Source organism: Lepisosteus oculatus, chromosome 5 (assembly GCF_040954835.1).
Source record: "Lepisosteus oculatus isolate fLepOcu1 chromosome 5, fLepOcu1.hap2, whole genome shotgun sequence".
NCBI lineage: Eukaryota > Metazoa > Chordata > Actinopteri > Semionotiformes > Lepisosteidae > Lepisosteus > Lepisosteus oculatus.
Genome location: NC_090700.1, coordinates 22972721 through 22991204, shown reverse-complemented (window position 1 = coordinate 22991204; position 18484 = coordinate 22972721). Strand labels below are relative to the sequence as shown.

The window sequence follows — 18484 nt, the reverse complement described above, 5'->3', positions numbered from 1 at the left end:
GAGAAAGGAGATGAAGGCAGCGATGCTGGGGATCTGTATGTTGTTGGTGTCAGTTTTGGACGCCTCTCCACTGCGTAAGGCGCACAATTCACCCGTGTCTATGGGAGAGTACGTCATCGATTCCGGAAAGGCGCTGTCTCAACTGAAGGCTTGGTTCGGGTGGAGAAATCTCACTTGCCCTATCTGTAGAGTCGTGTTCACCGCAGTCGATGTTGCTCTTCTGGTGAGAGACGTTTTATTAAAAGTACTGTAATCTTTATTGTCAGTTTTGACAACAACCTACGATTCTGTCACTAATCACTAACATTCAATACGTAAACGAATTTATTGGTAACTGCCATCCATTTTAATTACATAAAACGTGAAAACCACACGTACTGTACGTGCTACAGTACATGATTATTAACTTGAAAAGATCTTGCAGATTTGTATCTGTATCATCATAGTGAAAGAAAAATATTAGCGCTTTGGGGAGGTTTACAGTTTTAATAAGCACTAATATAGCCCAAAACATTACTTGTCTTGAAATGTAATAAAGAAAAATAGTCGCTATCTGTAAAAATATTAATGAATAGAACTCATTACATTGAGTATTTATGAATATTCAAAAGTAGTTTGGAAAATAACGCCAAAGTAGAAATTTTACCGTCCGATTGATGTCAAGGCTTTTGTTTCCTTCTCTTTTCAGCGTGGAATAAACCTTTACTTGTTCCTTTGCAGCCTGCCCATGCTGACGCAGCTACCTACTTGACTTATTATACATGTCTGAAAGGAGACATGAGAATTTAGAGGAACATTTTAACTATTCTCATATTGTACTTGTTCAAGGAACAAGTAATAATAATAATAATAATAATTGCTTACACTTATATAGCGCTTTTCTGGACACTCCACTCAAAGCGCTTTAGAGGTAATGGGGACTCCCTTCCACCACCACCAATGTGCAGCATCCACCTGGAAGTAGACTAGGGTATCTCCAGCTCTGGTCCCTGCCCTTTGACCAGCTAGTTTTACAGGTAGCCTTTAAGCCATTTGTAAAAATGTTGGACAGTTTAACTATGTTCACAGTTAAACAGTTGATTTTTTTAGAGTGATTAAATGATAAGTTGAAGCCAAATTCTAAAGACCATTCATCACTCAAGGTTCAGAATTTCCATAATTAAATTATTTACTTGATGGACCTTGGTTTTCAAGGTGTCCTATAAAATGAAGTAATTGGATTGGGGCTTTCCAGGACCAGAATTGCAGTTCTCTGAAGAAATGGATGGTTCCAAGCTGAAAAGTAAAAATAAATATTTTGGCTTTGAAGCCTTCAGATCAGGAGTAACACATTGACACAAATTTCTGTTAAATCTTGAATTAATTCTTGTTCATTTTTGCAGATACCTTCATAAATGCCAGCATTAAGAACTTAAATCTTATGAATTAACTGTGTAAACTGCAGTTCACACGCACATTTGTCTTCCTACATTTGTGGGGCCTTTTCATTGACGTTTTTTTATTTTTCTTAATTGTTCCATACTCCATCTAAACCTAACTCCACATAAAGTGAAAATAAAGAAGAAACTAATATTTTTGACAGAGTGACTCTTTGAGGAGTTATTTTACCTTTTTGTCAAAAAGACTTAAGGCTGACTAGAAAAAAAATATGACTACTGTCTTAATGAAGAGGAGACTGGTGAGAGACTTTGAGAAGAAACTACTCTTCTTACTCCAATAAAAGATGTCCTAAAGAGAAAAATAGTACAAAGGAGGGTAGTCATTAAGTTTTCATGAAAGTTTCAGTTTTCCTTTAATTTTCATTAAAATCTTGAAATCTCTCTCTTGAAGGTAAATTTTAAAAGCACTGATGACATTTTTTGTATTTTTACAGAATATTTTATGAATCCAACCTGATCAAATTGTCCAATTTGGGTGCTATCAATTAGCTTATTTTACAGAGTAAACTATGTTTCTTAACATAATGTTATAGGACTGATTATCATAGCTCCCTCTATGAGAGCAATCTGAGGTGGTGGCGGCGGCATTGTGATTGAAAATGAAATGACCCTTACCATAAAGCATAGTGGCATGAAGATTAGCATTACTACCTCCTAGCTCCAGGTCCAGTCTTTGATTCCATCTTATGAAGACTGTCTGTGAGGAGTTTGCATGTTCCCTACTCCTTGTGTAGGTTTTTGCTGGGTGTTGCATTATATACTCACATCTTCCAAAGAGAGATACAGTGCCTATAGAAAGTCTACACCCCCCTTGGACTTTTTCACATTTTATTATATTTCAGCATGAAACTTAGATTTCACTTAGATGTTTTGCCACTCATCAACACAAAGTACTCTGTAATGTCAAAGTAAAAAAAATCCAGACATTTTACTAAATTAAAAATAAAAAACAGAAAATAACTGAATGCATAAGTATTCACCCCCTTGCTTTGACAAACCTAAATTACCTAAAGAGAAGTAACCAACTCCAAGTCACATAATTACTTGACTGGAGTCCACCTGTTTGCAGTTGAGGTGTTTCACATGATTTCAGAATAAATACACCTGTGTCTGGGAGCTTCCCCACTTAGTAAAACATAAAGATAGAAGGAAAAATGCGTGAAGCTAATTACAGAAAATCCTGGAGGAAAACATCTTCCAACAGGACAGGGACCCAAAAACATAAAGCAAACGCCACACTGGAGGGGCTTAAAACCAAAAAGGTCAATGTCCTGGAGTGGCCCAGTCAAAGCCCAGACCTCAATCCAATTGAGCATCTGTGGAATGACTTAAAAATTGCCGTTTACAAACAGTCCCCATCCAACTTGATGGAGCTTGAGCAATTTTGCCAAGAAGAATGGGCAGAATGTACAACTCTGATAGAGACTTACCCAAAGAGACTCAGCTGTAATTGCTGCCAAAGGTGGTCTTATCAAGTATTAACTCTGGGAGCGGGGGTTGAATACTTATGCATTTAATTATTTTTTTTATTTTTTTTTAATTAGTGAAATGTCTGGATTTTTTTTTTCACTTTGACATTATAGAGTACTTTGTGTTGATGAGTGGCAAAAATTCATAGTTAAATACATTGTGGGTCCATGCTGTAACATTATAAAATGTCTAAGGTGGGTGTAGATTTTATATAGGCACTGTAGGATAAATTTGATTAATTACTCTAAATAGTGAAATCAGTGGGGGCTTTAAAGAAATGTCATACTGGTAATTGTTCCCAGTGCAACCAGTATTGACTGTAGAACTGTACAGAAATAGGACCCTATTGGCTGAATGACCTCCTCTCATCTGTCCTAACTGATGTTCTTGTAGCCGGTATATTAAATAGAAGGAAGAACTTTTAGTTCTTACCCTTAGGTACAGTCATCTGGATATAAAGATTTCATTGTCTATCAATGAATAGCCCACACTACACAAAAACACAACACCAGTACTTTAAATCAATGAATTTGGAATTTGAATTCAGTACATAGACAACTAATAAAGATTCACCATTTGGACAGTATTTTTTCAGTATTTTTTTCTTTATGTGTTTTGTTTACAAGAGACTGCTGTAATTTTTTGCAAGGGAGTGTATGTAGTTATTTTGGTCAATTAAACTGACACAATTAATAATCCTATTTTTGTTTTTGCTAGAAGTGCTCTTAGTGGCATGATTTGAATAACTTTAGTCAGTTGTCTATATTAATGCTATCTCCATGTCTTCAGTTACTGAGAATTAAAAGTTACCCATAAAGCCAGGTGGACAGAAGCCCTTCAGGACTGGCACAATGAGAATGAAAAATGAGAGAAAGAGATTTCTATGCTACTGGGTTAGCATTGAGAGACAAGAGGGGGTGTCCCTTGCACAGAGGAAAGCATGGTCACCTGTTAACCTTATTTTCCTTCTGTGCAGAGTGAGAAGATTGAAGACAGAGTGGCAGCCTTGGCAGCCAGAGTGTGCAAGGAACTGCACCTTGCAGATGAGAGGGTGTGCACTCAGATTACCGAGCTCTTCAAAGTAGATGTCATCTACGTGCTGCGGGAATCCCTTCTCCGGCCAGCTGAGGTGTGTGCTCTGGTGGTGGGCAGGGACTGCGGGCATTATGACATCTATGCTGAGTGGAACATCACCTTGCCAGCTGTGCCCAAGCCTCCAGTGGTGCCCCCCTCTCCTCCTAAACCAGGTTCAGCTCAAAGCAGAGTCCTCTTCCTCACTGATGTGCACTGGGACCGCGACTATACTGAGGGCACCACCGCTGAGTGCAAGGAGCCTCTGTGCTGCCGGAATGAGTCCGGTGTTCCTCATTGGCATCACAGCGGCGCTGGCCTCTGGGGCACCTACAGCAATTGTGACCTGCCCCTGCGCACTGTGGAGAACCTCCTTCAGCACCTTGCTGCCACTGGCCCTTGGGACTGGGTTTACTGGACTGGAGACATCCCTGCTCACAATATCTGGGCCCAGACCCGCAGCCAGCAGCTCATGGAGCTCAGCAGCATTAGCCAGCTGATCCACAAGTATCTGGGCAGCGTGCCCGTTTATCCTGCAGTGGGCAACCATGAAAGCACACCTGTCAACCTCTTTCCCCCTCCCTTTGTCCATGGCAACCGGTCCTCAGCGTGGCTCTATGACAGGATGGCAGATGAGTGGAACATCTGGTTACCCGCAGCAGCTTTGGAGACACTCAGGTGAGACTACAGTTCTTGGTGTACTTGTGGGATGGATGGACAGTGTGTCAGCATTGTTCTTAGTACTCTGATAACTTCAATATCAGAAGAAAAATTACAGTAGCCGAAATAACTAGTTTGCTTAAAATATAGCTTTTAAGCTGCATGTCCCTGCCATTGTTTTAGCATATTATATTGTAATAAAACTATAAAGATTCATGAACACCTAACTGTAAAATTGTTTCTGCAGACTGGGGGGGTTTTACACTGTGGAAATACAGCCTGGCCTGCGCTTGGTGTCCCTCAACATGAACTTCTGTGCTAAGGAGAACGTTTGGCTAATCATCAACTCCACTGATCCTGCTGGGCAGCTGCAGTGGCTTATCAACGTCCTGCAGGATTCTGAGAACAAGGGCGAGAAGGTGACCTTTTCAGTGTCTGCTTCACAGAGCTAAGACATTTAATGTCATTCTTTAAATTCACTGTGCAGAATTCTAACTTTCTGAAGGCAGGAGGCTTAAGTTGCTTATCTTTAAAGGTCTGCCCTGGGATCTTGCTTAGAATGCATTCATTATAATTAGTTATCTTCCACTTTTACAATAAAATAAACATCAATATGGGCTGTTTTTTCCTTTTTAGGATGCAATTTAGAAATGATATATTGCTATTTGTGCTAGAAAAAATGAAAGTTGAGTGAAATATAAACATTTAAATAAGCAATAGTGGTGTCCTGAAATAAATACTGTTACAAATGGGGGGTTACGAAACTGGTGAAAATCAGGAATTGACCGAGTAGTTTAGTCAATAAGTGAAATAATTATTCATAACCCCCAACTTGTATGTGATTTCTAACTGTATACCCGAATGGCTGGTATAACAAGAGGCACGTGAATTTTTATTCAATTTTTTTCAGTTCTATTCAAGTTGCTTTATTGGCATGACTGATGAGAACAATCAGTGTTGCCAAAGCAAAACAAATACAATTAACATAAAACAAAACAAAAAAAATCACAGACATCTACAATAAAAACACATAATTAAATATTTACATATAGACAGATGGAACATTATGGGGAGACAGACTCACTGTTTCTCAGGCTGTGACAGGAGAACACATACTGGGCTGCCAGTTCAACTGAGTTCCCTCCTCCCTCTCCCAGGATTGGACCTGTTGTGATTCTGGCAGGTGTGGGAATTCTGGGATTGGCTGTGTAAATTTGGGGAAGAATGTTTCCCAGAATGTTTGTCGCAGTGCAGTAAGAAGTGCACCTCTGTCTCTATTTCTCTCCACTGGCAGTGGGAGCACAGCCTGTCCTCTCTGGGCAGCCAAGTCTGTCTATGTCGCCCAGTTTCTATGGCCAGGCTGTGGTTACTGAGCCTGTAGTTCTTCATGGTCTGTTTCTGTATTCTGTTATTTAGCTTGGTTAGATATTCTCTGGCACAGCTTGAGAGGAGTAATAATCAAGGCAAACTACACAAGACACAAAATACAAAGTTACGTTATATAACAGTATTTACAGGCGTTTCAGAAGCCTAAAATTCTGGTCACCCAGAAAAACCCAGACTGCTACTAAGCATTAAACTCTTAATGTACCCATATCCCTAGCCATAAAATGCACCCTAATCAAAAAAGACATTTCTAACTGAGGTATCTTTTACCCAGGAAACCCAAGTTCCCAAAAAATACAGAAAATCACACTCTCCAATGAGGTTTGAATACTTCACTCCAGTCAGATTTGATTTGGATGATCAAGAAGTAGTGGTTCTCGACTGGTGCAAGCATCAACTCCCAAGTTCCACCTCCTTTGGCCTCACCTCTCTCTCTTCTCCCTGCTCTCCTTGTTTCTTCCTTCTTCCTCCCCTCTTTTTCTCTCCTTTCCTGTGCTCGTAAGGTGAACTTATACTGTGTCTTTCTGCCTTGCTCCTTTGCAATTATTCATCCACAACTTGCCTCAGCATACTAAGATAAACTTTACTATTGTTTCTACTCAAGGGACCCCCCAGACCTCAGCAAACATCCTCTCTGCTTTGAGGTTAGAATTGTTTACTCTTCCCAGTGTCACAAACTGTATCTAAAATCTAAGAGGCACTTCCCAGTCACCCAAAGCTGTAATAATACATTCTACACATCACAGAGGACTTCTTAATTCTCTCCTAATCAAATTGGGTTTATCATTGATAAATAATGAAGGAATATTAGGGCCTCATAGGGCCCCTCAGTCTGTGCTTAGCCTCCTGACTCAGTGTCAAGATGGCACAGTGAAGTCCTGCTTTTCCCTGGGTCCTGTATTATAGGAAGCAAGACTGTTGGACAGTGCACCACTGTTGTGTGAGTAGTGAACTGAATCATTGTCATTCTGAATGTAATTAGGACTCTGGATTCTCATACTCTACTGATCACAGGTGTGTTGCTTGTTAGGGTGGGATAACAGTCTGCATTCTCTACTGCAGTCACATTTACTGACAGGCTTTTCAATTGCCACTAAAATTGCTCTTAATTCTTGTACCTTACAGTATATTGTGATACTGTAGCTGTGGCACAATTGTATTCTTTACAGGTAATTATGACTGTCCTTTTTTTTGTCAGGTACACATCATTGGGCATATTCCCCCTGGCTTGTGTTTGAAGAGCTGGAGCTGGAATTACTACCATATTGTTAACAGGTGTGTCTTTATAAGTATGTATTGTACAAAATCCATAAGATTAAAAAGCAATGGCTGTGGTAAAATAACATATCTAGAATACAGTAGGAGATCTCTTTAGATTGAAATAGGCTATACTGTTTTATGCATGTCATTACATAATCTCTTAAAATCCTATTAAATGGCACTGATTGCTCCTTAGTTTTTATGTTAAGTGAGCAGGTATAATATGATATAGTGGCTATCAAATGTATTCACCCTCCTTGGACTTTTGTACACTTCATACAACATAATTACTGGGGCTTTTTGCTATTGGTTGACAGACAACACTTATGTCAAAGTAGAAAAAAAAATCTACAGATCCTCTACAATTAATTACAAATATAAAACAGAAAGTAACTGATTGCATAAGTATTCACCCCCATAATGATATTTGGTAGTGGCATGTTTGGCAGAAATTACAGCCATGAGTCTTTTTGAATAAGTTTTTATCACCATTGCACATTTGGACACTGTAATTTGTGCTCATTCATGTTTGCAAAATTGCTCAAACCCTCTCAGGTTGGATGGAAACTGTTGGCGAATGCAATTTTCAACTTCTCCCACAAATTCTTGATTGGACTGAAGTCTGGGCCTTGATTGGGCTACTTTTTTCTTTTGAAATCACTTCCACTAGTGGACATTTTGTCTTGATCAATGGCAAGAAATCATTGTTATTCTATATTTTAACACAGTGAAATGTGGAGAAGTCCAAGATGGGTGAATACTTTCGATAGCCACTGTTTTCTGCTGTAGAATACCAAGCACAAAAATGAGCAGATATGAACACCACAGCATATCCTGAAGTGTATGCAGGATCTAACAATAAAAAAACTGTCATTTAAACCATTGGAAGACATGTTTTTGGTAAAAACTGTTTTTTGGGTGCTCATTTGTCTATGGATGGTTTATGTGTTCTAAGTAATGCTTATAAACAGTATTGGATTTCCTATTGCTTAATCTGGTGTCAGCTCTAGTGGAAACATCTTCCAGTGTTCACCCTTGGTTCAAAGCCTTGGTTAAAGTCTCCATGTTTGGCCTGAACCAGTTAAAGTAGTTTGTGTTTGTGTTTTTAGATATGAGAGCACTATTGCGGGACAGTTTTTTGGACACACACACTTGGATGAGTTCCAGATGTTCTATGACGAGGAGACCCTGACCCGCCCACTAGGTGTAGCTTTTATTGCTCCCAGTGTAACCACCTTTGTCAACCTCAATCCAGGTAACTGGCATAGGTAATCCTGATCCTGCTGCAGGACAGTTTAATTAACATTTGTTGATAGGAATTTGGTGATGTCCTTTCTATACTGTGTTTATCTCCACTTTACTGAAGTCTTGCCAGGATTTTAGTTGAGCTTGAAATTGGAAACTGTTGTGCTTAAATATTACATGTGTTATATGTGAGTGTATCCCAATTTCTTACTGACGTTTCAGAATCCCTGGACTTTCAGATCAGGTTTTATCTAAACAGTAGACAGTTTAAGTATATTTATCTGAACTAATATAGGACTTTTCTCTTCAAAACTTTGTTTTTTCTCTACCAAATAGAAAAAAGAGAATATTATCACATGAATAGTAGGAAAGAGGCAACCAAATATATATGTACTCAAAGCAAATCAGTGAATCCTGTGTTTTCTGCATTGTCCTGAAAAGTGCTTGTGGTAGAGAGCCTTACACTTGAATTGTTTCTCCTTGACAGGTTATCGTGTATACTACATGGATGGTAATTACTCAGGCAGCTCTCGCTTGGTGCTGGACCATGAGACCCACATTCTGAATCTAACAGAAGCCAACAACCATACCATTGGCCCCAGCTGGACTTTGCTGTACAGGGCTCGAGATATGTACAAGCTTCAGACCATTTTCCCTGCTGATTGGGATGGACTCATTAAAACGTTCCTCCAGGATGACCATATTTTCCAAAAGTTCTGGTATTTGAACCACAAGGGCCATGTGTCTGAGCCCTGCAAAGATGTCTGCAAGACTGCTGTTCTCTGCTTCCTGCGCACTGGGCGGTATGAAGACTCCAAACTGTGTGATGGTCTTGGCACAGGTGTGTCCTATAAGGACATTACAAAGGTCATTAGAAAAAGAGCACTGTGCTAGCCACATTGGTCCCTTCAAAATGAGTGGCAATTCACAGCCTTACAGAACTTATCACTGCACCTGCCACATTTTTGCTGCCAATTCTTTGTATTGATCCTCTTAAATGGCATGTATTTTTATGGAAATCTGGTCGTCTTCTATTAGCTATATTAAGTAAATATTCTGTATGAAGACTGAATTAATTGGAGTTTGCTAAATGGCTCCTACTATACCTTGATTCCACACTTGATTGAACTGTTACCAAGAAGTTGTCTTTAACTTTCAATCTCAGGCTGTTATTAGGGTTAGCTTGGTTTTGAATGTAGGGGGATTTATGGTTGCCATGCACTATGCCTCATGTGCCTTTTTCTTCAGAGAGCAGTACAGTATTATATTATCTAGTAAATCCTTTAATACATGGCCAAGCGTGAATGGAATTATTGAACTCCTGAATGATACCAGTCTAGTCGGGATAATCTATTTCCAGGCCCTGCCTGCCATTTGCTGACTCTCAGAGGTACAGATGGGTCAGGTGGCCCAGGCACTTGTTTGGGCATTTGTTTAAGAAGTCATCAGCGTAACTGTCTGAAATCAGTGAAAAGTGTCTGTCTTCCAGATGGTACACAGGACCCTCTGTTTTCAAGTTATTTCTTGTCTGTCTACCTGCCATTGAAGCCTTAGTAAGCAGTCAGTAGGTGCCCCTTTTCCCTGCCTTATGTTATGCTGTCTGTAAATAATGCTGACATGTTTTGTGATTGAATAAATAAGATCTCTCAGTATGTTCAACACTTGCGTAAAAACAATGAAATCCCATTACAGTGAACCAGTAAGCAACATTCTTCTTTTTCAGTGACTTAAAATTGAGGTAGACAAGCAGAAACAAAATTTGGAGTCATTGTGCAAGAGAAACTACTGTATGGAAACAGTATCCCAAAGAGCATAAGGATGTCCTGCAGTTGTCTTGTGTGGATAAGTTGCAATTCCAAACAGTGTATTACTGAAGTACTTTTTCAAAAAAGCTTAGTGTACTTAGAAAACGGATCGCTGATCATGAAATCCTGCTGATTGAAACATCATTAAGGTCTCTTAAAATTTGGAAAAATATATTTATTTCTTGCTTTGATAGCATGATTAATTTGATCTGTATAAACAAGATAACAGTACAATTTTACAAGGACCTGGTTTTCATTCCAGTTGAGCTTATAACTATTTTCTGCACTCAGGACAGGTCTCACAAATCTCTTTTATGCGAGTCATTTCCAATAAACACTTATTGTTTATCCATTTATACTGTGCTGAAAAGGGTGGGATTGACACTGTCAAACTCTTACTATCAGTGTCTTCAGTGCTGCATAGGCCCAAGTCATTAAAATCATAAACAATAATTGAAAAATAAAAAGAGGGGGAGTTAAAGCCCAGTACAGGTTTTGTGCCAATTCTTAACCTCATTCTACTGTTCAAGAACTGAAGTGTTTTTAAAGCTACACGATGTATGCGTGTGCCCTGTGATAGACATGTCCACGGTGTATCAAGTTTTTTACCCAATTGTTCCCAGGATAGGTTCAGGCCACCATGACCCTGAATTGGATAGGCATTTATTAAAAGTGATGTTGATTAATTTTCAAAATGTATCAGTGTTTTGGCTTTAATTTCCCCATTAATACTGATATGGCTAACTCATAGAATGTTTTGATGGAATTATGAAAAAGTATACATTTATGAAAAAAATACATTTGAATAGTGGTTGATTTCCTACTTCTTAACACCAACTCTGAACTCCACCAAATATGCAACTTATACTTGAATTATTGTATTCATACTTATATTGGGTCCTGGTTTGGATTCAGAACTGTGGTGCTTTCTGTGTTCTGAGTGTGCACACGTTTTCTCCCATCTTGTAAAGAAATGTTCGTCAGGTTAATCAGTATCTCCAAACTGTCCCTGTATATTTGTGTTTGCTCTGTGATTCATTGGTGTGCGTCCAGGACTGGTTCTAGGTTATGGCAATGTTTTCCAGTCTTGAGTAGAATAACTCTATGTGCTATTTTAACAATTTGCTGGCTTTCTACATTCCAAAATATGGAGCAGAAGGAAAAAAAAACGAATGTAAAAATATTACCCCTAAATGATTGCCCTGTTATCTAAAAAATCTCAAATCAAATAACAAATGTAATTTATTGTTGACCTCTTAAAAAGTAATCCCTCTGGCTATAAAACAATGTTCACAATATGCATGTAGGGCTCGTAGTGATTTAGATAATGTATTTGGAACTCCTTAAAGTGCTATGTTACCATCACTGGGGCCCCAGAAGTACTAGATGGGTTTAGTGGCCATGACAGGAAACCAAAACTTTTGACAGGCATTAAGAAAAAAAAATAATGTGATAACAGTATTTTGTTCTCATTTAGTGGCCTCCTTCAAGTTCTGTCTCTGACTTTCTTAGCACCACTAACATTGCATTTCTCTGTTCTATATTTTCAGTTGTAATGCTTGCTTTTTCCTCTTAAACAAACTACTCCTGTTATAGGTCAGTTAATTCCAAAAGTATTTTTTTTTCTAATATGATACACACCAATTACACTATGGAAAAATACATTATACAATAATGCATCCTGTACCACAAACTGCTCCTAAGCAGGTTGCATATTCTGAGACATGCCAATTAATTCCAAACTTAGTTCTTCAATCAAGTAACAATTCAGTTAACACATTGCAAAACAACTGCTCCTTGCATGATGCAGTGACGCTTAATTAACCCATAATAAGTCTTAGAACATATACTGAACCACCGACTGCTCTTCTTCAAATTGTTGCCAATGAGCATCAGACATGGTAGGCATCATAATATTTACTCCTTATTTCACTAGTGCTTCCCTAATACTGTTAAAGTGTGTAGGGACTTGCTAGAACCTTTCAATGCTGAGTGCAGTTTTAGGACTCTTGTCTTTGCAGTATATTCTGCTTAGCACAATTTCCTGGTGACAGCTGTATACATTTGTGTCTTTTGGTTTCTTTGATACAGTTGCTCTTCCTGTTGGTAGAGTTCCAGAGTGACTACAATGCACATGAGCTAAAAGACAGAGCTAGTCATGATAGACAAATGTTTTTTTTTAATTGAACTGCAGTTTTTAAAGATATTTTATTTTGAGGCTTCAGATTTTCAGCCAGGCTGCCAGTTTCTATGGCCCTTCTATCACTAGACTGTATGTACTGTATGTCTATAATGCATTCTGTTATTAATCTATGTTGGTGAATAAGAATTTTGGAATTCAACAAGGATGATCACATTAAAAAAATGCTACTACCTGTTATCCAGATATCAAAATTTGGGGACTTAATTACATCCTTTGAGTATTTTACCAGTCAGCAAGAATAATAAATGAAAGAGGTTATGTTTCATTAAAACCTCTGAGATTAAAAATTACTTAAATTCACACCCTTAAAGAAAATACCTTTTAACACAATTACAGTTTCTGCATTAAAGGCATGGCCTTTTATGTCTTGTTTCAACCATAATTCCCCTCTGTGGAAAGCTCTTTGCACAAAATTCCACTAAGACAGTAGTAATTTTCAGTTCTCAGACAGAAGAATGCTGTATAACAGTAATCTTTTACCATCTAGGTCTACCAACCCCAGTCTGGATTGTGCTGATGACATGAATTGCACACTCCATTGAGAAGAGTAATTTTAGCACAGTATAAACATTTAAATTTCAAAGGCAGATAATCTTGGTCTACATTTTTAAATTAAGCTTAATTAAGCCTGTATTTCAAACATTTTACAAACTTTATTTCCCAAACAATTTTTTAAAAATAAACTAGCACCAGTATCCTAATTTTGAAGGTGCGTAAACCTACTGTATTGTTTTTATAAGGATTGTTTCATCTATTAACCTTTACCAAAAATGTTAATGGTTGGTTGTGTATTCTTAATTACTTTTATTGTAATGTTGTTCATTTTTTTGTAAATTTCTGTACCCCAGATGTATTTATACCTGGTGATTCATGTTTGTATAATGTGGTTCTGAAAATTAAAATAGAATTCCTCATTTTCTTGTTGCTTTTGTAAACTTCTCAGTGACGGAATTAATTCATCTACTGATGCTCCTAGACACATCATCAGTGATGTTCCTGGGTTCATCAGCTCTTTCAATATCATACACCCTCCCCCCAGGTGACCCAGCTGTGGCTGATAAGACCTCAGCTTGTGTCTAGGTGGCATTAAACTTATCCCCACAAATGTCCTCTTTTTGAGCCAGGGACATCTTAAGGCTCTTTCTGCTGCTTCAGTGAAGATCCATGAATGTACTTGAATGCCTACACAGTAAACATCTCTTTTAAAATTAATAAAGATGGAGAAGTTGTCTGAGAGTAATGGCAGCCCAATGTGCACTACATTTACAAGGCAAAATTTATGGATGCCTTATAAATCAACAAAGGGTAGTTAGTTGTACATTGAAATGATTGTTTCCAATTATTCTAAAGGTTTGGAAAATCCATGTTCAGAGACTCAGAAAATATTCATTTTTACCTTAAACCATGAAGATCTTTGCACCAATAAATAGCAAGCTATCTTGAAGTGTCAATCTCAATCTTAAACAAAAATGCAAATTTCAAGAATTAGGTTTGTTATATCTTCCTCCTACCTAAATGCAAAGCTGAATTCATAGTACAGCCACATTATGGATATCTGAATGCTTTTTATATTACATGGTTTTGTTATATTACACACATTGGATTTGTTCTGCCCCAGTTTATATTTGGTTTTTCAAAGGCATTTCAATATCTTATCATTTTACAGATTGTGTCAATGTAATAGTTTTAGTTCCAAACATACTTTCGAAAAATGTTTCAAAACATTTTATTTCCTTAAAAGTTCTAACAATTTTTAACTTGTTTTACATACCTGTTGACAGCTTTTCCTTAAACTGATTCTGGGCACATTTAAAAAAATAGAGCTAGTTTAAAAACAGTCTAAAGGAATAATTTTCATACAACTGGAAACTGAAAGGCAATACTCAGCTATCGGTATGTTTATTTTTTTATATTTGCACGCTAATTCGTTAATTTTACTTGATATACTGTTCTGTCAATTATGTCTTCCGTTTATGCTGTCTCAGTGACCAAAGCTTTAGCGTGCACATACGCATACTACATATAGCGTATTCAGGTTCTTTCAGGACAAAGGACTAGTGGAGACGACTGCTTTACTCTTTTGTCGAAACTACCCAAAAACAGATACAAAATCGACACACACATGAGGAGACTGACAGAACACGTACACATCATTAGGGTGGTAATTACTTAACAACAGGCTAAACATTTATAAGGCTACACAGGACACTAAAACTACTATGACACTATTTACATATGCAGAGTCAACAGCTGGTCATCGTGCTGACCCTCAGACTCTCCCCGCCTACAACTCCCAGCCTGCTCCGCGGTACTATGGGCGCCTAGGTGCGCTTCCTCCTCACCACCGGGCGAGGGCGTTACAATACTTTCAAAACATACAAGGAAAATCCTCACTGTTCATGGAAAACCAAACATTTTGTGTATAAGATGTAATATGGAGCTCAGGGAAATATATGACAACTTATAGTTTTATTGACCGTTGCCTACACCGGTGTTTTACATGTGTACCAGATTGGTCAACGCAGGATCGCTCAACGAAACGTTTTTAATATCATCCAGTCGTCATTGCTCTTGTCCCAGGCACTACTTAATTGCAGTTTCCTATAAGAAATCTACCTCCTACTTTTGGGCTCCATTAATAGTAATTATTTATATCTATGGTGTGCTGGAACCCCACCCTCAGGCAGCTATAGGCGCTATCTATCGCCTTCACCTCTATAACGTGACTCGTCCAACGGAATGACGTGGCTACGGTGACGTCTGCAGTGTTTCGCCCGCAAAGTAGTGCAGTTTAATAATACAATTGATTCCTTGGGAGGCGGGTTGTATTTCAAACACTTCAAAGAAAACCGCAAGAGAAAGAAAGTAAATAAAAGGTAAGATTGAAGCGACCTTCTGCTTGGGAACAATGGTGCGCTGATTCGGTGCTGGGTGTTCTTATGTTGAGAATGTGGAGAAAAGGATGGGGATAAATTCGGGGTAGGCTGAATACTGATGATAACAGTTATGAGATAGTAGAAAAACACAATACCTGTATGTCCTGCAAGGATCGTGGAAGATTGATTAAGCGGTGTTGAGCTAAGGTTTCTGTCCTGCTTCTCTGCCTGTTGGCTGATTTCTTCCAAATGCGAAATGAGTGCGGGGGGGGCTGCGGCGCAAGGCTGGGCTGCTGTGCCCGGGGTGCGTGGCTGGTCTACGCGCGGCAGCTGCAGGAGAGGCCGGCTTGGCTCACGGGCACGGGCATGGGACTATTTACCGAGGCCTCCATGTATTGCCTCTGAGCCCTTGTTTTGGGTACTATCGGCGAATATAACGGATTTTTTCTGCCACGTTTTTCGGTACTGCTAAGGTACCGGTACCGTGGGAATCTTGATCAGTGCGTGTACAAGTAAACCTCTCTTTAGGGCTTCATGAAAATAATCAATGAAGCTGTGATAGAGCATTGTTATTCATCTGTTTTTTTGTAATTCTTCCAAATACCTGATTAAATTATAATCACTGTGTTACTTCTGTTATTTCGTGTAATAATGTTAAGTAAATTATACTTAAGATTGTAATGATACGATGTGTGAAGCGGAAGGCCCTTTAATTAGTCAAGATGCGGCTCCCCATCGCGTTATATGTAGCTACAGTATTTAGTTTTGAACTATACTTAGCGCCACAATACGATGTTCATTCTACAGTACAGCTCTTTTAATTGTATTGAATTTTATTTACAATTTTGTGTCCATCACCTTTATTAAAAATGTTTATTCTACGAAGGGGTCGTATAGAAATATAAGCAAATTTCTGTTTCCTTGCGAAAGGAAGAGATTCTGGAAAAAAACCCCGAATCATTCTGTTATCCTCAGTGAGCCCTAAAAAATAATTCAGAACATATACTTTGAATGATTTTCTAATTTAGGCAGTCCAATTATAATATTTTTAAAGTCTATTGTAAAACAAAGATTTGTGGGTATTTAAAATCTGCAGACCTAGCTTTGAAAATATGGAACAGTGAGCAGCAATGTTGTGGGGGCAGTCAGGTCTCTGGACTGTAGTGTTGTGGGTTTAAATCCCAGGTGGGCCCTTTTGTTGTGTCCTTGAGTGATTTACTTCAGTCACTTTGCACTAGTAAGTATATATAAGTATAGTAAGTAAGATATATAAATGGGTTGTCATTGTAGATGGGTTTTTTTTCTCAGTTGACCTAATGTGCTAACTATAAGTATAAGATAAATGTAACCCACTGAGTATTATGATAGTCATAAAAGTGGAAACTATGTGGAAGTGCATTTAAAGCTGAGGATAGGTGATTCTTCTTTACCCAAAGAGTGAGTATGTAAGAAGCTTAGGAAACACCACCATGTTTTTCACCATGTTGATGAAACAGATACCCTGGTTTCTTCCTGTAAACTGCTAGATAAGATACTTGGGTGAATTAACTACTGCTTTATTATTTATTATTTATTATTTATTATTATTATATCTAGATTGGCCTAATGGTGGACTCTTCTCGTGTGTAGCTGATGTTATGGTCAGTTCTACAGCACTAGGGGAATACAGATTTCTGCATCAAGATCATCTGTACAGTCTGGTGAAATCTGTAGTAATCTGTAGTATCTGTAGTAATCTGTGCCTTTCATCAATCATTGAAAGATAAATACATCCATTGATTCATCCAATAAAGGGTAACGGGGCAGTTGGAGCCTATCCCAGCAAGCAGCTGGTGCAAGGCAGGACACACCCTGGATGGGAGTTGTCACATGGCACATGCAATCAAAAACAGAGAAACACACACCAGGGGCAATTTTCTAGAAGCCGATTCACCTACCAGTATGTCTTTGGACTATTCCAGGAATCCCATACAGAAAAGGAGAGAACATACAAAAACACCCGTGCTCCAGTGCTGCAAGGCACCAATGCTAACCATTGCTTCACTGTGCTGCCCATTGTCAGTACAGATGTTATTTTTACTCATAGTAACTGACAGTCTGTAAAACTCTGTAAAACAGAGGAAATCTTCATAATCTCTGTAAAATTAACATATAAACCCATCATACAGAGATTACACAGCAACCCTGCAGCATGTAATCTATGACACGATAAGTGCTTTACAGAAGTGGTTTTCAAAGTTCTATGGTCCGCTGACCATTTACACCAAGTCACGGATGTGGTGGACCACCTATACCTACAACCACTCGTTACCCTTTAAAATGAATCGCCTATTAATGTACTAAAAATAACTAGTATTGAATTAAATTAGATGAAATGTACTAATATTTTTACAAACAATGCTGCACATTTTGCAAATGTTTTCATTACTTAAAAAGTTAATGTGACGAATGGAGCTGCTTTTGTTGAGCAATCAGAGAAGTGATACCTGGATCCAAGCTGGACAAGTCCGAACGAAGACATCACATCAACACACCTTCTGCTTCCTTGCACATCACATTTATCAAGCTGTTGGAATTATAATTACAGCACTGCTGGTATGGTTCACAAATGACCTCACTCGCATTTTTACTTCTATTTAGCATCTTACTCGCACTTGTGCTGTGACTTTCCTTGCTATATTTGCATTTCAAAGTCCCACATTTGAGCCAGTGCTCCATAATAACCTTTCTGGCTAGTGGAACCCCGATACTTATAATCAACACACAAGTCCCTCCTCCCACTTTTTACAGCTTGCAGTTCTTAACAGTGCTCCTAGGGGGAGCCCCTTCATAGCGAACACTATAATACAATATTCTTTCCTCTGACTTGAACAGCGCAGACTTGCTTTTTAAGAAAGATGATTAGGTCAGCCTGTGGACCACCTGGCACACACTCCCAGACCACTGGTGGTCCACAGACCACACTTTGAGAACCACTGCTTTACAGGATCGTACACAGTATTTTAGACAGTCTTAGACAGTTTTAAAAGAACTAAAATTGTATCCAAACTCCAATATTTACTGAAGATA

General features: G+C 38.5%; 2 protein-coding genes and 1 long non-coding RNA gene across 6 annotated transcripts in view; 2 read left to right on the top strand and 1 right to left on the bottom strand.

The window, feature by feature from the left end:
• The first annotated feature begins 10 nt into the window (after positions 1-10).
• On the top strand, positions 11-10190 carry smpd1 (sphingomyelin phosphodiesterase 1). Its single transcript, XM_006628269.3, has 6 exons — positions 11-223; positions 3886-4658; positions 4888-5059; positions 7225-7301; positions 8396-8541; positions 9019-10190. Exons 1-6 carry the CDS (start codon positions 11-13, stop codon positions 9423-9425), a joined length of 1788 nt encoding a protein of 595 aa, XP_006628332.2. The 3' UTR covers positions 9426-10190.
• Positions 132-15720, bottom strand: LOC107076753 (uncharacterized). Its single transcript, XR_011189636.1, has 4 exons — positions 15571-15720; positions 865-1275; positions 647-765; positions 132-220 (listed from the first exon to the last, which is right to left on the bottom strand). It is a non-coding gene; the product is annotated as an uncharacterized lncRNA (long non-coding RNA).
• The window catches only part of apbb1 (amyloid beta (A4) precursor protein-binding, family B, member 1 (Fe65)), a 49765-nt gene continuing 46249 nt past the window's right edge, over positions 14969-18484 (top strand). For 2 of the 4 annotated variants that reach the window (XM_015341855.2, XM_015341853.2), the window contains exon 1: positions 14971-15415. The gene's annotated coding sequence lies outside the window, so the exon portion shown is untranslated. Of the gene's footprint in view, positions 15416-18484 lie in introns of all 4 variants that reach the window. The other 2 variants (XM_015341857.2, XM_006628206.3) reach the window with 2 other exon arrangements.